Below are 20,696 nucleotides of genomic sequence, written 5' to 3' on the forward strand. Positions count from 1 at the left end.
CTCGTGTTGCCTGTCGCTACTCGCTGGTGGGTTTCGACCGACAACATAGTCCTAGATCCTTCTGTTTTACAATCTAAACCCTAGGTCTAAGGTTTAATTATAATCTAGCCCTCGGTTTCTTCGGTTAGAGCCCTTCTAGTTTAAAATCTTCTACAAATAAGCCCCTATAATCATGTTTTAGCCCTAACTTCTCCGTTTTAACTCCGTTTTCATCGATTCTTGCTCTCACGCGATCCTTACGACATATGCAGTAGCTTTATTATATTATTTATTTTGCTCAGTTTTTATTGATAGGTGTAATGTTTCTTATTTATTGTATTTATTTGCTTGTATGTACTTGTGTGTTATGATAGACGGTACGCAGTTCGAGGGTCCGCAAGAGCCAAGCCTTGAAGACGTTCTTGAGCAGCAGCAGTAATGCTTTGACGAAGGCAAGTGGTCCTTGATCATGCTTCAGTCCTAATAATTTTATAAACACACACATTTACTTTATATGCATGCATGTGTCTAGAATATGATGGATCCCAAACTAAGGATATGCCTAGTTTCTTTTAAACTTTCTTGATTAAACTTGGGTTATTATATTTATGTTATAGCCACGCTAGTTGCTTTTACTTAGATTTTGGTTGGATAACCTGAAAATCATGCTACACTGGTTTACTCATGTTCTGAAATATTTTATTGGTGATAATTAAGATTATGGTATTAATTGGAACATGGAGAACCACCCAGGAAAACAGTGCAACCACAACACTATATGGCTCTGGTCTTGGCTAATTAATTAGAAACTTTAGCTTGTAATGGTCTTACTGAAAGGGCAAGAGGGGAGTCGTTGATGGGTATAGCTCGGTCCTCTTGAGGCGTAGATATGATCCTGGGTAAGGCGTCTTCCTCGTTAGGTAGGGTTATGACCACTGCGGCCTGAAACCTTAGCGGACCGTTGCAAATTAGAAAATCTTTATAAAGGCCTCGTAGTGAATCCTTGCCACTCACCCTGGAAGTGTTTAAGGGCCTTGCAAACCCGAGCATCAAGGGAAACACGAATTGTGGGTAAAGTGTACAACCTCTGCAGAGTGAAAACTGATATATCAGCCGTGCTCAAGGTTAAGAGCGGCTTGGACACTCACATGATAATTAAACTTAAAGATGATCTAAATTGATGTTCTTTATTTATTTATGTTGATGATTATCTATTACTGATATTTGTTTAAGGAATTGGTATATACTTACACTTAGTTAAGCTTGCTTAATAAAACTTGATCAACTAAAAATGCTTATCGCAGTCAAACCATTTTAGCTTTTCCTTGATTGTAGCCTTACATGTCATATAATTTACTCCACTTGCTGAGTACCAACCATAAGTGTACTCACACTTGTTTTATTAAAAATAATGCAGCTCAGAACAAGATAATTGTCCGGAGTTCCCTGAAGATTTCGAAGAATACTAGGCATTTGTCTCCGAGTCATCTGCCTGTGAAGTTGAAGTCCGCTGCTAGTTGTTAATGTTTATCTATTCACTTAAGATTAAGACTATCGGTCATGTAATAAAGTACTACTATACTCTATTTCATTAATGCATTGTTTCGGATATATACTTGTGACGTCTATTATATGTGCGGAACTTCATACTAGCGCATATATGGGATGCATTTGGTTACCTTTTCTAAACCGGGTGCGACAATATTTCATGTAATTTTCACACACGGCTTTATCTAGTCAAGTAATTCTGAAAATAAGAATGCACAGAAATCATAGTGCAGCATTAATTGTTCAAATGTATCGAATTTAATCTTAATATAGAGTTGATTCATCTTTGGGCAAGAAGGCACTAATATGGTCATATCTATGCTAGTGATGTCCTCATCAACCACGACATACAACCACCTAGTGCAAGCAGTGCGTCGTCGGTCTGATGCTCCACCAAAGGTCATTCGGCCGAGGGATCTTCCTTCTGGTCACAAGAGGATAATAGCTGAGTACTTTGTTCCAAATCCTATTTACAATGATAAGCAGTTCCGTAGAAGGTAAAGTTGGGCATATTTCGAATACCGATCACTCTATGTCTCTAGTACCTCATATCAGAAGTGTTCTTGCATGTTTCAGATGTGTTGGCATTTATTCAAGCACATTAAAGAGGCTGTTAAAAATCAAGATAACTACTTCAAAAAGAAGTATGATGCCACTGGCAAGGAAAGACTATCGGCTCTTCAAAAGTGTGTCGCGGCATTCTTGCTTACAGAGTCCCGGCGGATGCCGTTGACGAGTACGTGCGTATTGGTGAGTCAACTGCTCGAAAGCTTTGCATCATTTCTGTCGGGCTGTCATTGATGTTTTTGGCGAGTATTACCTACAGGCGGCCAACGCTGCCGATGTAGCTAGGCTTCTTCAAGAGGGTGAGAATCGTGGGTTCCTGGGGATGCTAGGCAGCATTGACTGTATGCACTGGGAGTGGAGGAACTGCCCCACATCATGGAAGGGTCAGTTCACGGGTAGAGGGAAGCATCCCTCTATGATCTTAGAGATGGTTGCATCGCATGATCTATGGATATGGCATGCTTACTTTGGCATGTCTGGAAGTAACAACGACATTAACGTTCTTCATAGATCCCCTGTATTCTCGGGTTACCTCAGGGGTCGTTCAACCCCTGTGTCGTTTGCAGTCAATGGAAGAACTTATAACATGGGCTAATACCTTGCCAATGGGATTTACCCTGAGTGGGCAGCCTTTGTTAAGACTATTCGTTACCCCATGGAGCAGAAGATGCACCACTTTGCCACTCAACAGGAAAGTGCACGCAAGGATATAGAGCGTGCATTTGGTGTCCTGCAAACTCGGTTTGCGGTGATCCGAGGACCTGCGTATGGTTGGGACCGTAGCCACATTAATGATATAATGATGACTTGCATTATTTTGCATAACATGATAGTGGAGGATGAACAAGACAATGCCCATATTACTAATTTCTTGGACATCGGAGAACTAGTTGTTCCGTACCACAACAATCCAGACAGGGAGGCATTTGTTGCTGCACACTATAGGCTTCATGACCAAAACATGCGCTTTCAGCTACAATATGATCTCATCGAGCATCAGTGGATGAGGCTGGGATCTCTTCATCAGTAGATGAATAATTGCATGTAATAATTATTAAGACTTGTAATATTATGTGGTCATGTAATAATTATTATGACTTGTAATATTCTGTGGTAATGTAATAATTAATAAGACCTCTAATATTCTGCGATCACACACCATTGGCCAGCAGATAACACCAAGATATGATGACAGAACAAATAACAGTCAACCAATAATAGTTCCAACTACACAAGCTTACAATACAATTACACTCAAATAATATCGGAACTACACACTCAACAAATAACAGAATTACACACTCAACTAAGGTTACATTGGCTGAAAAAATAAATAAGGTTTCCTCTCCCATCCATGGTTTAGGGCCCTTGTCTCTTCCTGCGCCTAGCTGCAATCTTTTCGAAAATTTCTTCATGAAGAGCTTCGTAATATAATCGTTGAGCTGATGTGCAACCATCAAGATCAATCACAAGGATCCTTTCATCCTCTTGCTTCTCCTTTTCTTCCTTGTCCATGTCATGCTTCTCACGCATGATCCGAATCTTCTCTTGCTCAATGAGTAACAATGATTGATTGTGGCTTCGCATTTCCTCAAAGCGCTTCTCATCTATACAGGCAAGCTGCTGGAAACGATCATTTTTACGCACAGATTCTTCTTGCAGGATAGAAATCTTTTGCAAAGATAGATCTTGCATCCTTGAAGCATACTCCGAAGATGATGCTGAATTCCGCAGAAGAATTTGCTCTCTTCTTGGCTGCTTTAGCTGAATTCCTGCCCATAGGCCTATTCTCAGCTGATCTAGTAGGGCTAGAATTGTCATGTCCAAGGTTGATAGGCCTCTTCTTAGCTGATCCAGTAGGGCTAGAATTGTCATGTCCAAGGTTGATGGTGTCCTCTCCAAAACCATCACCTCCAGCTGACTTTGCAAATGCTCTGGGCTTTGGATCCGGCCATTTGGGCTCATCCTTCATGATCTCCCAACAATGCAGGTACGCAAAGTTGGGGTTGAGGATACCAGCAAAATTAGCTGCTGCATGAGTGGTCTGCAGCAGGAAATAATTGTTGTTAAATTTACAACAAATAACATTCAGGTAGTTGGCTGCTAGTAAATTAGAGAGATATACAGCATTTAGGTAGTTGGCTGCTAATAAATTCAGCAAAGGTAACATGTGTATAGAATGCTACCTACACCAGCATAGAAATAAAATGGGTCAACAAATTGCAAACCTTATCGGCATCCGACATCCCGCTAGGATTCTCTCGAATGACATCAGCATAGAAGGAGAACTTCCCCACTTCAGCCTTGATAATGTCCCAACGGCTCTATAGAGACCTCACACTCCTTTCTAGGTATGATCCCCACCTCAAGTTGTATCGTTGCAGAATCCTTAACCCCATGCCATCTTTTTTTTTGTCCTGTACTTGTAATTGGGTCACACCTTGTCACACCCGGTTTAGAAAAGGTAACCGAATGCATCCCATATGTGCGTCAGGATCAAGTTCCGCAAATATAGTAGACGTCACAAGTGTATACCCGAAACAATGCATTAACGAAATAGAGTATAATAGTACTTTATTACATGACCGACAGTCTTAATCTTAAGCGAATAAATAAATGTTTATAACTAGCAGCGGACTTCGACTTCACAGACAGATGACTGGGAGTCATACGTCTAGTATTCTTCGAAATCTTCAGGGAACTCCGGACAATTATCTTGTTCTGAGCAGCATTGTTTTTAATAAAGCAAGTGTGAGTACACTTATGATTGGTACTCAGCAAGTGGATTAAATTATATGACATGCAAGGCTATAATCAAGGAAAAGCTGACAAGGTTTGACTGCGATAAACATTTTTAGTTGGTCAACTTTTATTAAGCAAGCATTAACTAAGTGTAAGTATATACCAATCCCTTAAATGAATATCAGTATTAGATAATCAACAACATAGATAAATAAGGAATCTCGATTTAGATCATCTTTAAGTTCAATTATCATGTGAGTATCCAAGCCGCTCTTAACCATGAGCACGGCTGATATATCAGTTTTCACTCTGCAGAGGTTGTACACTTTACCCACAATTCGTGTTTCCCTCGATGCCTGGGTTTGCAAGGCCCTTAAACACTTCCAAGGTGAGTGGTAGGGATTCACTACGAGGCTTTTATAAAGATTCCCAAACTTGCAACGGTCCGCTAAGGTTTCAGGCCGCAATGGTCATAACCTTCCCTAATGAGGAAGACGCCTTACCCAGGATCATATCTACGCCTCAAGAGAACCGAGCTATACCCCATCAACGCACTCCCCTCTTGCCCTTTCGGTAAGACCATTACAAGCTAAAATTTATAATTAATTAGCCAAGACCAGAGCCATGTAGTATTGTGGTTGCACTGTTTTCCTGGGTGGTTCTCCATATTCCAATTAATGCAATGATCTTAATTATCACCGTAAAGTATTCCATAATATGTGCAAACCAGTGTAACATAATTTCCAGATTATCCAACCAAAATCTAAGTAAAAGCAACTAGCGTAACTTACAACATAATTATAATAACCCAGGTTTAATCAAAGAAGTTCAATAGAAACTATGCACATCCTTAATTTGGGATCCATCATATTCTAGATACATGCATGCATATACAGTAAATATGTGTATTTATAAAGTTATTAGGACTGAAGTATGATCTTAGGACTGAAGTATGATCAAGGACCACTTGCCTTCATCAAAGAAGTGCTGCTGCTCGGGAACGTCTTCAAAGCTTGACTCTTGTGGACCCTCGAACTGTGCACCGTCTATCATAACACACAAATACATACAAGCAAACAAATACAATAAATAAGAAACAGTACACCAATCAATATAAACAGAGCAAAATAATATAATAAAACTACTGCATATGTCGTAAGGATCGCGTGAGCGCAGGAATTGATGAAAACGGAGTTAAAACGGAGAAGTTAGGGCTAAAACATGATTCTAGGGCCTTATTTATAAAACATTTGAAACAAAAAGGCTCTGACCAAAGAAACCGAGGGCTAGATCATAATTAAACCTTAGATTTAGGGTCTAGATTATAAAACAGAAGGGTCTAGGACTGCGGGTTCTATTTTTAAAAAAGATAGAGGTCTAAACAGAAGAAACATGATCTATTCGTGAATACTTTTGAACTAAGGTGGACTGCGGGTTGATTTCTACGAAACTCAGGGGCTAAAGTGCAAGACTACCTCGGGTTGACCAGTATCGGGTCTATTGACTCGGGTTGGATCTAATTTAACCCGTTGGATCTAGATCTAACGGCTGTGACGAGGGGGCGGCGCGGGGGTGGCGGCGCTAAGCGCCGGCGGTGGGGCGGTGCAGCGGCGAGCGGCGGCGCTTCGCCGGGGTAACGTGTAAACGCGTTCCCGGCCTCGGTTTCGAGCGCGGGTTGCACTGGGAGGTTGCGGGCATCACGGCTAATCCATCTAGGGGCTCTGGAGCCGGCGGTAGCGGCCGTAGACGGCGGCCGGCGGCGAGCAGCTGCTCGGGATCGACGGCGAGGATGCGTGGATGCGAGAAGGCAGAGGGGAAGAGGGAAAACAGTGGCGAGCATCCTTACCCCACTGCGGTGCTCCTGCGGCGGCTTGCAGAGGGGAAGAAGCGGCGGAGCGGCGGCGTGATAGGCGGCCGAAGCTCGGCAATTGCGGGCGACGGCGGAGCTCGGTGCGCTAGGGCTTTTCGGGCAGAAGGTGGGGGCCACGGCTTGGGGGGGAGAGCTAGGGCACGGGGCTTAAATAGGGCGGCCATGGGGCCTTGGCGTGCGGGCCTGGAGCCCCTTGCGGTGCGGAACAGCGCCGTATGCTGGCCGGACTCGGACTCGAGCCCTGGGCGCGAGGAGAGAAGGCCCCGACAGGCGGGACCCACTCGCTAGAGATAGAACGGGGGAGAAGCAGGCTGCACGGAGGAAAGTGGGCTGGGGCGAGCTGCTGGGCTGCGCGGAAGGGAAGGAAGAGAGGAGAAGAAGGAAGGCCGCGGGCTGGGCTGCGCAGAGAGAGGGAGAGAGGAAGTGGGCCGGGCCAACTGGGCCCTGCGGGAGGGGGAGGAAAGACTGGCTTGGGCTGGGCTGCAAGGGGAAAAGAAAATAGGAAAAAGAAAAAGGGTAAATGGGCCGGGCCCAATTAGAAAAAGAGAGAGAAAAAGAATTGTATCCAAATGCATTTGAATTTTAATTTGCAATTTAAATTCAAATGGAAGGCAAGCAATACAACAATGCAATAGGGCATGAGATGCACAAAACCTATAATTTCTTATATTTCTTTTTATGGTTTAGTAAATTGCTATTAATTCACGGTAAATGCTCTAAAATCAAAATGATAAACTAAAAACCTTATGGATCCTAAAGGAATTCTAGCGAAAAATTTTTAAGTTTCTAGAATAAAAATTAGGGTGTTACACACCTTATTTCAAGCCATGACTTCACAATGTTTACATCTTCTTCTGGGTTGAAATTGCCTAACTTGGTCCTACTGACCACCTTTGTCCTCTTTCCTTTTCCTGTAGGCGCTGGAGAGACGGGCTGTTCCTCCGCATCTTCCTCATCGTTTTGCGCAGATGCATTTGTGTTTTCAGTCGGATGAAACATTTGTGGACCATTGGTACTTTGATGCATCATTGCATCATTGAGACATTGGGTGGAAGCTGCTGCAATCCTTGGGGGAACCAGGATGGAGGACCTTGGTACCCATACATGTATGGGTTCCAGGCAGCCTGGTAGGGAGGAATGCTGCCACCTGGAAAAGCGCCCTGTGATCCATCATTGGACTGGTTAGGCTCCATCATGAAATCACAGGGAAACACACATATATCAAGCAAACAGAACCAAACCTTATCATCTTAGCTAACAATTCCAGTGAGTAGAATGAAAGCTATATCAATAAAACAAGATGGCATGAATTTATGCATGTTTGCCAGCAATGAATTGCCTCTATGCGAGTTAGATATAATCATACAGATTTACAGATTTAGCTAAATCCTTGCAAGTTACACAAAGGCAATTCTTCACCTCACTTCCAAGTCCCCTAGTAGTTGCCATTGCCACTCAAATGCCAAGTCTTAATGAAACCAACTGAAGGAAACTGCAATTAGTGATGACTTATGAGTGACTCACCCCTACACCAACTTTGCAAGCAGGCCAAATTAAAGACAACTTGTGAAAGACAAAACGACAACAAAATCAAGCAGCAACCTATACGAACATGGCATTGTATGCAATATCAGTATATGACACAAATAAATAAACTCAAACAAGAAACGCTAAGATGCACTGGACATGCACATGTAGTTGAAGCTAGCACTGGGCGTGAGGCAGCATTGCAACTGCAAGCTCCTTTCATCTCTCCGTGAGTTTTAATCTTGCATCCTTCACCTACTTGTGATTGGATTTCGATTGGACTAGTCAACCATGGTATACATGAGCGTGCGGCCCGACGGAGCAAAGGAACACCAGCGGACATACCTGAGTTGGGCAGGACGCCGGCCGGAGCGCGCGGTGGAGCTCTCCTCGGATGTGGCTGCCTGAACCGGTGAACCTCGCCGCCACCGCTTGTGCCCATGGCTACGCAAGGCTGCCTTCTCCAGGATGGCCTCGCAGCGGCGGACGGGCGCATGGTCGAGGCGGGTGCGGGGCCGGACGGGCGCGCGGGTGGGGGCGGACGCGATGGTAGGGTGCTTCGGCTGGTGCCGGCGGCCACGAGTTGTCTTCCCCGCGCCGATCGAAAGGAGGAGGCGGCGGCGGCAAAGCAGCTCGGGAACGGTGGAGGCGGGACCTCCTTGAGGCTCCGCTCTTCCCTTGAGCGGATCGGGCGTGGACGGTGGCGGATTGGCCACGATGGAGGTGCCTTCCGGGCGGCGGCGTAAACTCCTCTCTCTTCTCCCGACCAGAGGCGGCGCAGCCCGCCCCCGACAGCGGGCCTTGAGGATGGCCGCGAGGCAGGAGAGGTCGGGAGGCCGGGCGGGCGCGGGGCGGCAGTGGAAGGGCGCGAGGGAAGATGTGGTTGGGGCCGACGGGCGCGAGAGCACTCGTACCTTTTCCAGGATCATGCTGAAAATAGCGAAAGCGTTCGCTTCCTCTTCTTTCCCGTTCCCTTCTCAGTATCCCGATGCGGAGAAAATTACGCTATTAGCGTACTGGAGGGAGGGGTACCGTCCCCAGTGCGGACAGCCTAACTCGGCGTGCTGCCGCAGTAGCTATGGCACGCACGTCCTGGACTGCTGAGCAGGCCCAGACTGGCTGTGGCGGGTCGGGTCGGGCCCGAAGCTGGGCTAGCTTGGCCAGTTAATGGAGAGAGAAGGGAGAAGAGAGCTGGGTTGGCACATCTTCATTCATAAGGAAAACTAGTCTCGAGTGAGTGGACGAAAAGGAATTTGCGGGCTAGGAGAGAGAAAAAGAATTGAGGGGAAAATAGACAAGGAAAACAAAAACTTAGTTAATTTTAACTTAAAAATTCTAGAAACAAATTCCCACATAATATTTAGGACACGAGAAGCTTGAATAAAATATTCTGGACTCGCGAAGAGGACTTTAGCTGCTTTCAAGAATTGGATTTGCTCTAGAAAAATTGAGAATAAAAGCCAGCAAAAATCTGGAAATATTCTCAAAACTCTAGAAGATGGATAAATTTATTTGAAAAGATATTCACAGTCTAAAATTGAAATTTTGGGGTATGACAAAACTACCCCTTAAATAGAATCTCGTCCTGAGATTCGCAAAGTCTAAGCATAAGGAGAAAGGACACGACAAGGGGATTCAGATGAGGAGGAAACAAGACAAGTAGCAAGAAAGAGAAAGATTTAGCCTGGACTCTTTAAGAGCTTGCTTTGCGTTTGGAACGAGAAGATGGTGCTGGCGAGATAACGATGGGATGACTGATGTCACTGCACGCACAAGTCCTGCAAGATATCACCAGCGATCAAAACAAGGATTTCAGATCAATCAAGGTCAAACACAACACATTACAAGCATCACAAGCATACTAAACTAGGGTTAGCCACACAAACATATGAATCAAGCTAACATTGCTATCAAGGCTATAGGGAAACCTCCTAAGCATGTGTTATGGCTCAAGACGTTAGCATCCTTTACTGATGTCTTCGAGATCATCCTACGAACCATCAACTTCTTCAGGCATGACTTCTTGAGATGATCGGTACCTTTTCAGGGCAACTATGACATGAACTGGAATGAGTAGAGATACTGAAAACAAGGTCGAGGAGATGATAAATATGCCAGAACAAGAGATCAGGTGAAAAGGCATCATCTAGGATGAGATAAAAGTCCAAGGGCTGAGAATAGTGAACAAAAAAAATCAAGGATATGTCAAGAATGGCTTTTAGGTCAAGGAAGACTTTAGAAAACGGCCATTGCTCTCTAGGCTCACGTTCTACGGTCGATACGGCTCTGATACCATTTTGTCTGATCCGATTTTGAAGTAATAAATCGAGCGATAAATCATATGTGCGCCAGGATCGAACTTACACACATATAATGACGAAAGTGAATAACAGAAGCAATATCATAAAGTACCGTAGTCATTTATTACAAACCAAACAGAGTTCATGAAAAATAAATAAGTATTTCAATATCGCATTTATTCTAACAGCAAAACGACCAAACTGCACAGGCAGCTGGAGGGGAACATAAACCTAGTACTCCTGTATATTCTCCTAGAACTCCTCAAACTGATCTTGCTCTAAGCAGCATTGTTTAGCAAGAGTGAGTACCCAGAGGAGTTCCCGGAGGATAAACAGGAGTACTAGGCTTATGTTCCCCCTGTCAGCTGCCAATGGAGTTTGGTCATTCCGCTGCTAGAATAAATGCGACGTTAAAACGCTTATTTATTTATTTTCATGAATTCTATTTGGTTTGTAATAAATGACTACCGTATTTTATGATATTGCTTCTGTTATTCACTTTCGTCATCATATGTGTGTAATTTTGATCCTAGCACACATACGATTTATCGCTCGATTTATTACTTCAAAATCGGGTGTGACACTCTCCATGCTGGTTCCAACACAAGTAGTCATTCATGAATCCCCGGATGATCATATGAGCGTGCACATGCATCGAACTTGAGAACTTTCTCACGCTCTCACAATCAATGCATGGAAAACACATGGCAGATATGCGCCGATTCGACTTGTCCGCCTCTAATGAATAACTTTAGACCATTTAAGTACTATTTATAGGTACGGTTCTCAAGATACATCCACCTTCGGTCCGCCATCTGCATTGTTAAAGAAGAAAATTATTAATATCCAAGCAAAATAAATACAAGTCATGACAGTACTGAAATACTTCTAACATCACTGAAGCACATACTAGAACATGAACAAATGGGTCTAAAATTGCATTTGAACCTTAATTATGAAAAAGAAAAGCCTCACCGGCTTAGCTTTCACAGACAGACGATTGAACCACTTAAGCTTCAGACACAAGTGGTGGATCCATGGCGTCCAGGTCCAGCAGGATGGCGCTGATCTCGAGCATGGTGGCTCACTACAAGATTCAAAACAATTTCCAAGAGTTATTTCTAGATGGCCGACGGGGCTTGAACTCTACATTGCCGATAGTGCTTTATTATGATTGGTCCATTTCCCATGAGTGAAATGAAACTGCCGACGAAGATTTGCCGACCACACAAATCTGACGAGTGCATAAAAAATACAAGTATCCCGTCGGCCACCTGTTAGGTACCTCTCGGCAAATTTTGCAAATCTAGTAGTGGCGCTGGCCGGCGGGCTTCAATAACACAAGCTCTAACATGTTCATCAATTCTTCGCACATACAACGAAATTGAATTGAGCACACGCAAGGGATTTCAAGCATGACAGATCTGGCTGTAACTAGAGCCTCACCTTCTTGGCAACTCTGCAAGACCCGACGATGGCGGAGGAGGAGGCCGGGATGCTGCCAGTGGTGTAGGAGGAGGCCGGGATGCCTGCAGCGGCTCCGGACGAGCTAGAACATCGACGGCCCTGCGCGGGCAGCAGCAGAGCTCTCGCTAAGCGTGAATAGCAAGGAGCGAGGCGCCGGGCAGGAGGAGAGCCTCGCCACGTCGGCGAGGAGCGAGGGGCAGAGGTGTATGCTGCAAGCCGGCTGCAGCACGCACGTGCAGACAATGGCGAGGAGCAAGGCGTGGGCAGGAGCGCTCGCCACGCCGACGAGGAGCGAGGGATGAAGGAGGTGTGCCACTAGCCGGCCGCAGCACGCACGTGCAGATGGCGAGGAGCGAGGCGCGGGCAGGAGCGCTCGCCATGCCGGCGACGAGCGAGGGTAGAGGAGGTGTGCCACTGGCCGGTGCACAAGGACACGCACGAGCTAGTACTGTCGGCTGGCCGACAGACGACGGCGAAGCGGCCTGGAGAAAGCTGGTGAAGGAGAGAAAGGAACGGTATCTCCTGTAGGAGAGGCTATAGGAGATGCGCGTTCTCAACCACGTCTCCTTTCAAATAAATATAGGAGACTCAGATTAATAAGCCATGTCGCCTTTACCTCACATGATATAGGAGACGCATCTAACGAAAACACGTCTCCTATTACGGGAGATAAGGAGACGTGGATTGTTATAGGAGACGTCTCCTATTACGGGAGATAAGGAGACGTGGATTGTTACAGGAGACGTGGATTCTAAAGCTGTCTCCTATTACGAGACACATAGAAGACGCTGCTTGTCCATCTGCGTATTTTATGTAAGTACATAGGAGACGCGGGTCATCCTTTGGCGCTGGGAGCCTACTCATAGGAGATGCGGGTTAATTCTGTATTTTCTATAAATGTGTCTCCTTTGTTGGTTTCTCACGTGGTGTTCTTTGCCATTCTGACACTTAAATCTCTTATATGTGCCACATAAATGTTGTATGATGCTTATGGCTGCTTAGAGAACGCCATGGTACGGTGGCTCCTGTCATTTACGGGACTACACTTCCAAAAATGAGTAAAAATACCTAAAGTAAATCAAAGGAATTAAAAAAATTATGGACATCTAAGAATCCTTTCAATGTTTAGCCACAAAACTCCAGAATGCACCCTTAACTAATTAAAACGGTATATTTATCATCCCCACCTTAATTTAACAATGGTTTAGTGCCATCTAATAGCTGTTTATATCACAGATTCATCTAACTAATCCCTGCTTAGCAATATAATATGCTGAGTTGAAGATATAAAACAAAAAAATTCTATAAATCCTCTAAATTGGGTACCCATAAAAATTTTATCAGAAAAAATTAACGGAATCGATTCACACCAAACTATTACAGCGATTGATTCAACATTAAACGTGGCTAAGTAATTATTAGTAAGATAATTATATGACCTAAACTAATATTATATGATACTAAATCATTGTTAAATTTAGGTGGGGATGATGAATGCAACCGGTTTAGTTAGTTAAGAGATTGATTTGCACTAAACGAAACATGAGGGATGAATATCACACTTTTAATGGTACTTGAGGGATAAAAATACATTTTTTTCTATTTATAGGCACAAAGATTTGCTGATACCTGTCCCCCAATTCGCCCAAAAACTGAATCATTAGAGCAACTCCAGCACACCCTCTAAATAAGCTCCCATCTTAAATTTGGAGGGTGGAATAAAAAAAAAAGCAGCCCTCTACTAAAGCCTCTATTTAAAAGGTCTCCAAATCTCTCCCTCCACCCTCTATTCCTAGATCTCTAGGAAGCCCCATATCTACTGATAAATGGGTCCCGCCTTTTAGATTAAAAGAAGAAGGTGAGATTTAGAGGCCACTGTTAGAGTTGAAGTTAAAAAACTAACCCTCAAGAAATAGAGAGGACCCTTGCTTAAGAAATAGAGGGTGTGATTTGAAGGTTATTGCTGGAGATGCTCTTAATACAACGAAATTCCGTTTGGCTCCTTTATTCAACAAATGCTAGTAAAATTTATCTACGGTGTTTCATTTTCTCCCAAAGTTTACCACTGAGAGCCTTCTTGCTGCCTCCAACCTAAAAAAAATCTTATAAAAAACTAGAATCTTTTCTTCCCCTTCTAGGAATTAACTAGATGATAGCCTTCTTGCTGCCTCGAACATAAAGAAAATCTTATAAAAAAACTAGATCTTTTCTTTCCCTTCTAGGAAGTAACTAGCTAGCACCTACTGCTGAAGAGAAGACTTAAGATTTCTAGCGAGGCTGAGTTAGGCCCCGTTGCTGATGTGTCATAGCATTGGATTCTTTTTAATCTTAATACCTACCTTTGTGGGAGAAAAAGGAGTACAGTCAAACTACATGAAGAATACATTACACCGTCTTGACGCTATAGAACCAACATACATATTGTCGGTGTTTCGATCACCGATTAGTAATTAGCACCGCGCTACTCCGTAGCTCGAGGGCTAACACTCGAAGATAACACTAGTACAGAATAACACATACATCCACCCCCTTTAGTTCCGGTTGGGGTTGGGCCCAGGACTAATGAAAGCATTAGTCCCGGATCGAACGACTAGGAGAGCGGGGGACCTTTAGTCCCGATTGGACCCACCAACCTGGACTAAAAGTCCCTCTTTAGTCCTGGATGGTGACACCAATCCAGACTAAAGAGTCATCTTTTAATCCCGGTTGGGGTTACCAACGGGACTAAAGGGTTCTTTACGAGTCAGTTTAAAAGAAAAGCATCCATCTAGAGTACATATGATGTGTAGGTGGGGTGGTAAGGAAACTGTACGCGAGGCAGGAGGTCTTAAGTTCGATTCATGCGATTCATGCGGACTGCAGGGGTTGGTTGTGCTTGCCAATTATTTTTTTAGGCGTTGCAGACCTTTTAGTCCCGGTTTCTATAACTGGTACCAGTGTAAGGATTTAGACTGGTTCAGACAACTGCCTTACGTCCAATATAGGTAGTCTGTACTAGTGTAAAGATTTAGATTGGTTCAAGCAACTGCCCTACGTCCAGCATGGAGTATGGGTGATGTACTTCGCGTTCCTCAAGTTAGTTCGAGTGCTGGTGCTTACAATGGTAAGGAAATTAAAAGTAGGAAAAATTGACAATGCATGATCTGTAAAAAGAGCACCCAAAAAGAGAAACAAACTGACAGCAATGACCCTACAAGTTGATCTCTCTTGTAATCCAGACATCTTTGCTCCAAATATTACACTTGTGTGGGTGCTTTTTATTTGTTTGGCTGCACCCAAAATATAAATCAAGTGATGCATGGATCCGTACGACGTAGCTATCATTAGACTACCTTTAAGCAAGCAAATCTTTAATTGGTGGTGGATTAATCATTCAAGCTGCCCCCTCCAAGAGAGTATAACAAATTAAACGCGCATTATCTTTTTGAACGTATATTGCTCGTGATGACAGGAAGATCGATATATGTCCAGTCGATCTGCGTATAGTGCCCTACTTGCAAAAACAAAGCAAAAGAAAAGAGTATGAGTAGTGCCCCTGATTGTCAAGCACTACGTTTTCAATTAATCGCTTGGGTCCTTTTGAATTCTAATATATGCTTAGTGTGTGTGATCATGATTAGGGTTTGTCCCATCTGTGGCTCCATCAGTGTGCGTACAGTGCATGCACCAAACTATAACTGACTTTGTTTTTTTATGCTTTGGCCCTCAACCACTCGTGATTTTTTAATAGGAATATGTTTCGTGTGGTGAAAGCTTTACAAGTAGCTTACAATAGCTTGGGTACAATACATGTAGTGGGGATAACCTAGGTTGAGTTATTTTTTCCCTGTTGTCCATGACCAATAATGTTAGCTGGATCAAACAGGAGCGCGGAAAAGAACAATATTAATATATAATGTGTGATTCCTCTAGTTTTGAAAATGAAATGTTCCTAGTTTTTATAAAGAAGGATGGTACAAATCGTGGTTAGCGTGGACATATACAACTAGTGCACGGAAATGTACAGTGGTAGGGAAGTAAGTTTACAATTGACCATAACATATATACTGTTGTGTTTACTAACGATACTTCTAAAAAATACAGTCATAGCATAATTGAATTTGTCTACATGTATGAATGATGGGTAAATTCCCCTCGTGTCACTGCAAATGTTTTAATCCGAATTTTGTCACGGTCAATGACTGAGGAGGGCCCTCGTGTCAGTGACACACCGATGGCAAATTTGGATTGGACATTATTACACTGGCTAATTTCAGGTTGTTATACGAATAGTTTGATAACACCATGTAAAAAAAGAATTACTTAATAAAAGACTCGACCAGGGGAGAGACACCCTCTGGTTTTGCCCTTAAGAAGGTTGTACCAGCCTTCGAACCCAAACCGGCGATGAGGGTTTTATTGACCCTCAGATTTAAATGGTCTAACCAAGTGTAAGTTGGGAGAAGTTGGTAAAAAATAATACCTCGATAATATTAGATCTATCATAGTTATTGTTTTCCTACACCCGTATCAATTAATATATAATACAAAAGATGTTAAGATAGCCATCATTTAATAGGTTAATGCCTTCTAATTATATTTGATAATGTCTTTTTGGAAGTTAGAAAACATCTATCATTCCATTTATTATATGTCTATAACAATAATGCCAGCAATAATGTGAAAAGAGGTTAATTGGCGAAGTAGCCATCGCCTAATGGGTTACATGTAGTAATTTCTTAAAGTATCTTGATAGTGTCTTCTTGAATATGTAAAACAGTGAGCTTAACTAGACAAATAAGGAGAAATGGTACTGCTAGAGGGGTCTATCTCGTGTACTGTGTCGTCGTCTAGCAAAAGAGTGTTCCATCAGAAGTCTTCTTCACACGAATCTTTTCCTCCCTTTTGCATTTTGGGCAGAAAGAAAAGCCAACTTGGTCTCCTAATTTAACCCACCAGTTAGCTAGCAGCTAACCACTCTATATAGTAAAGGAATGTCGTTGGCTCTACACAAAATAAATAAATTAGCTCATGTTCTACATCGTTTAAAGCAATGATCTCAAAGGTCAAACATATTTGAAAAAGAAACTCTTCATAGTTCTTTCTACCATGAGCAAATTTGAAAATATGGACACTGCAGCGACATATATCTGATCACATTCATATTACTTTCTAGTCCTACTTACCTAGTCTTAGGTGACAAAATGTTCCTTCATTGCACATCTTGCTTATTTTAGTGCACACATGGAATTTTCCCTCATAGAAGATCATAGTATATAGTAATGTACAAAGCCCTAAAAAAAACTAGGGGATTCAGTTATATCTTGCATTGTGCCTGTAAAAGAAGGTAAACATTATTTGCAGTGACCTCAACAGTGGAAACAATAGGGAGGGCTCCATATTTTGGCATCAATTTGCATTCTTTTTAAGTTTGAGAACAGATCATGTTTGGACATATCACAGCCGCCTATGAATAATGTTGCAATATCACTTAAGAATTTGGCTATTTTGTCGCCGCTAAAATCAAAGTTTGTCTATTTTACTACGAAAACCCACTGCATTCCTATACCATTACAAACATTGATGCATGATGTCATAAATCAAATCAGCTAGCTGTTGGCAAGCATACTATTTTCAGATGCTGACATGATATTCCACGATGTCCCACCTGACCTGACCCACGGCCCTGCCACATCACTCTTCCACAGCCCCAGTGATGCGTCCAAAATCCCGTTCAAAGTTTCAAACTAAAGGCTACAACGAAAAAAAAAGGAAAACAAGCAAAGTGCATACAGATGGAGCAGAATGAATCACTCTTCTACAGCACGAGCGATGGATCCAAAATCTTATACACACTAAAGTGGCAAAAAGGCGTTGAAGAAATTTCTATCAAATATTATATAGATATGTATTGAAAAAGGACATCACAAAATACATCACAGGCAGGAACTGAAACACTTACTGGCACTTTATGCCGAATAATTATTAAGTAGTAGAACGTACACTACAGCGGTAAATAAATTAAAAGAGAAATCGTAAATGAAAAAAACAGAAATGATTACGATTAAGCAGTCGACAGCGTGTAGTGGAGACGCTATTAACCCAACCAGCGACAAAAGCCGCAAAGGATGCCACACTCCCAACCAGCCGCTTCTTTCTCTCTCCCTTTCGTCTACTTCCCTCCCATCCTCGATTCTTTCTCTGCCTAGCTAGCCTCTCTCTCTCCCCCCGGCTCCTACCTAAACTAACCAGAAGGCAGGCAGAGATAGAGAGAGAGAGAGGAGGGAGACGCAGAGCAGTCGAGCTGGCCATGGAGCCTGGCCCCGACGCGCCAGGCGGCGGGGGGACGACGAGCGCGCCGGCGGAGGCCGGGCCGTCGTCGACGTCGTCCTCTGCCGCCGCCAAGGCCGCGTCGTCGAGCCGGCAGGCAGAGCAGGAAGCGCCGCAGCAAGAGGGAGCGCAGAGGCAACAGCCGGCAGGAGGAGGAGGAGGAGCGGCAGTGGCTCAGCAGGAAGCGCCGCCCGCGCAGGCCCATGCCCAGCCGCAGCCGCTGGCGCAGCAGCCGCCGCCGCCGCCGCCCGCTGGGCTCAGCCGGTACGAGTCGCAGAAGCGACGCGACTGGAACACGTTCCTGCAGTACCTGCGCAACCACAAGCCGCCGCTGACGCTGGCACGTTGCAGCGGCGCGCACGTCATCGAGTTCCTCCGTTACCTCGACCAGTTCGGCAAGACCAAGGTCCACGCCGAGGGCTGCGCCTACTTCGGCCAGCCCAACCCGCCGGCGCCCTGCGCGTGCCCGCTGCGCCAGGCCTGGGGCAGCCTCGACGCGCTCATCGGCCGCCTCCGCGCCGCGTACGAGGAGTTCGGCGGCCGCCCCGAGTCCAACCCCTTCGCCGCCCGCGCCGTGCGCATCTACCTCCGCGAGGTGCGGGAGGCGCAGGCCAAGGCGCGCGGCATCCCCTACGAGAAGAAGAAGCGCAAGCGCGGGAGCGCCGCCGCCGCCCCTCCCGTCGCGCCGCCTCCTGTTGTGACCGCAGAGGGCGCAGGGACGTCAGGAGGCGCCGGCGAGGAGGAGGAGGACGACGAACCGTCGCCGTCCGGTGAACCACAACGGACCACCACACCGCCATCCTCGGCTCCTCCTCCTACAAGTGCTTCCAGTGCTAGTGCAACTAGCACCAGTGCGGCTGCGACGACGACGACAAGAAAGGAGGCAGAAGGATCCGCGCCGAGTTCGTGATAAGTGTAGATCATCTACCCTTTTGATTCCATCACCTCGATCCCAATTCTAATCCCACCTCCATCTTAAAATTTTTAGTTGCTTATTACTATTATGGTTATTGTTTGTTGGTATAAAAGAGGTCTAAGGGAATTTGTAGGATCATGTTAGGAGCTGGTACATATATAAGAAAACATATCAGTTAACTTCAAGAAAATTTAATTTGCAGGACGTAGAGAAAGATAACCTTCTCTGCTCTATCTCAGATATATATGATGTCTTTATTTCTTCATCTATATTCAGGATGCATGCTCAAGCTTTTACTGTTTGCTGATTTGGGTGCCATGGGGTCACATTGATTTGAATTTCTAGTATGATGTGTATGTGTTCCTGCTTAACAACTACTAATCATGATTGTGTTAGTGCAGCCTGTGGTGACTCTTATCCATTATTTTATTCCCTTAGTTTTTCCTCCATTTCTCTAGGTCCCATTCATATTCACATTTCAGTCGTCTCAGATGGCACTATCGTTGGAGCGGAGAACAAAGGGTCCACACCACACACACATAATATTTGAACAGTAGTTGTTGAATCTTCGGTATTATAGAGTTTTATACACGCCATTAGTTGCGATGTCCCGCTTGCGAAAGGAAAAGATTAAACATTAAGGGTTTTGTTGTTGACTTCGCAAAGAATGATCAGCGCCCTAACTAGCATACATTTTTAATTTATTTGTTTAACAATTTCGCCATGGCCTTGTGTACATGTGTAAAAAGAAAAAAGATATAAGCGTACACCAAAAGTTGCACATCACATGTCGGCGTCGATACGATATATCTGAATTAAATGTGCATACATACCATATGCTTCTCGAATCCATATAATTGCTTCTCTTGTCATCTTACTTCTTTTCCAAGTGCAATGCCGTCTCTCTCGTCGCTCTCTCTTTCGGTTTCGTTCCATTTTTGTTTCCTGGTCATCTCATCGTCATCTTTTTTGTTCTGGTTGCCAGCACGATGATATGTCATGTTGTCTTCATCAATTTTCTACCTGTATTTGGAGTTTTCGTCATAATGACTCGCCAACGGTACGCGTTCTTTTTGAAAAAGAGGCTTTACTTTGAGATTTTTCTTATTACATAGCGAGGCTGATTTTCTGTGAATGTGTGTCATAATAAGTTAAAGAAAAGAAATTGTCTTTCTGGAGAATTGAATGCAGCTGCCTAAATGAGATGGCCGGTTACATAATATCCACTCCTTGCAATCTAAAATATATTTTGTTCATTAATGCATATACATATGTGATCATGCAAATTATATATCTTTTGCAATCATAATGAGAATATTCCATTTATAAATGTTTCTAACAGTCATTCGTCGTGAAAAATACTTATTGATCATTTTTATTCTTCACAATTAAAGTACACATTAGAAATTGATAGTACCGATTGTGCCTTCTAGACTGAAGACACTATTTTTTGACTAGAGGTGTTACTTTT

At 43.9% G+C, this 20,696-nt stretch overlaps 1 protein-coding gene and 1 long non-coding RNA gene across 2 annotated transcripts; one reads left to right on the top strand and one right to left on the bottom strand.

The window, feature by feature from the left end:
• Positions 1-11,224: 11,224 nt before the first annotated feature.
• On the bottom strand, positions 11,225-12,219 carry LOC112884355. Its single transcript, XR_003227095.1, has 3 exons — positions 11,980-12,219; positions 11,509-11,620; positions 11,225-11,348 (listed from the first exon to the last, which is right to left on the bottom strand). It is a non-coding gene; the product is annotated as an uncharacterized LOC112884355 (long non-coding RNA).
• A 5,912-nt stretch (positions 12,220-18,131) lies between these two features.
• LOC112886699 (protein G1-like9) lies at positions 18,132-19,494 on the top strand. The gene has a single exon (XM_025952669.1). It carries the CDS (start codon positions 18,290-18,292, stop codon positions 19,217-19,219), a length of 930 nt encoding a protein of 309 aa, XP_025808454.1. The 5' UTR covers positions 18,132-18,289; the 3' UTR covers positions 19,220-19,494.
• Positions 19,495-20,696: the final 1,202 nt, after the last annotated feature.

The sequence above is a fragment of the Panicum hallii genome, chromosome 3, assembly GCF_002211085.1.
Source record: "Panicum hallii strain FIL2 chromosome 3, PHallii_v3.1, whole genome shotgun sequence".
NCBI lineage: Eukaryota > Viridiplantae > Streptophyta > Magnoliopsida > Poales > Poaceae > Panicum > Panicum hallii.

Excerpts from the sequence above, each read along its gene's own strand:
- LOC112886699 (XM_025952669.1), top strand. The coding sequence starts at position 18,290 with ATGGAGCCTGGCCCCGACGCGCCAGGCGGCGGGGGGACGACGAGCGCG.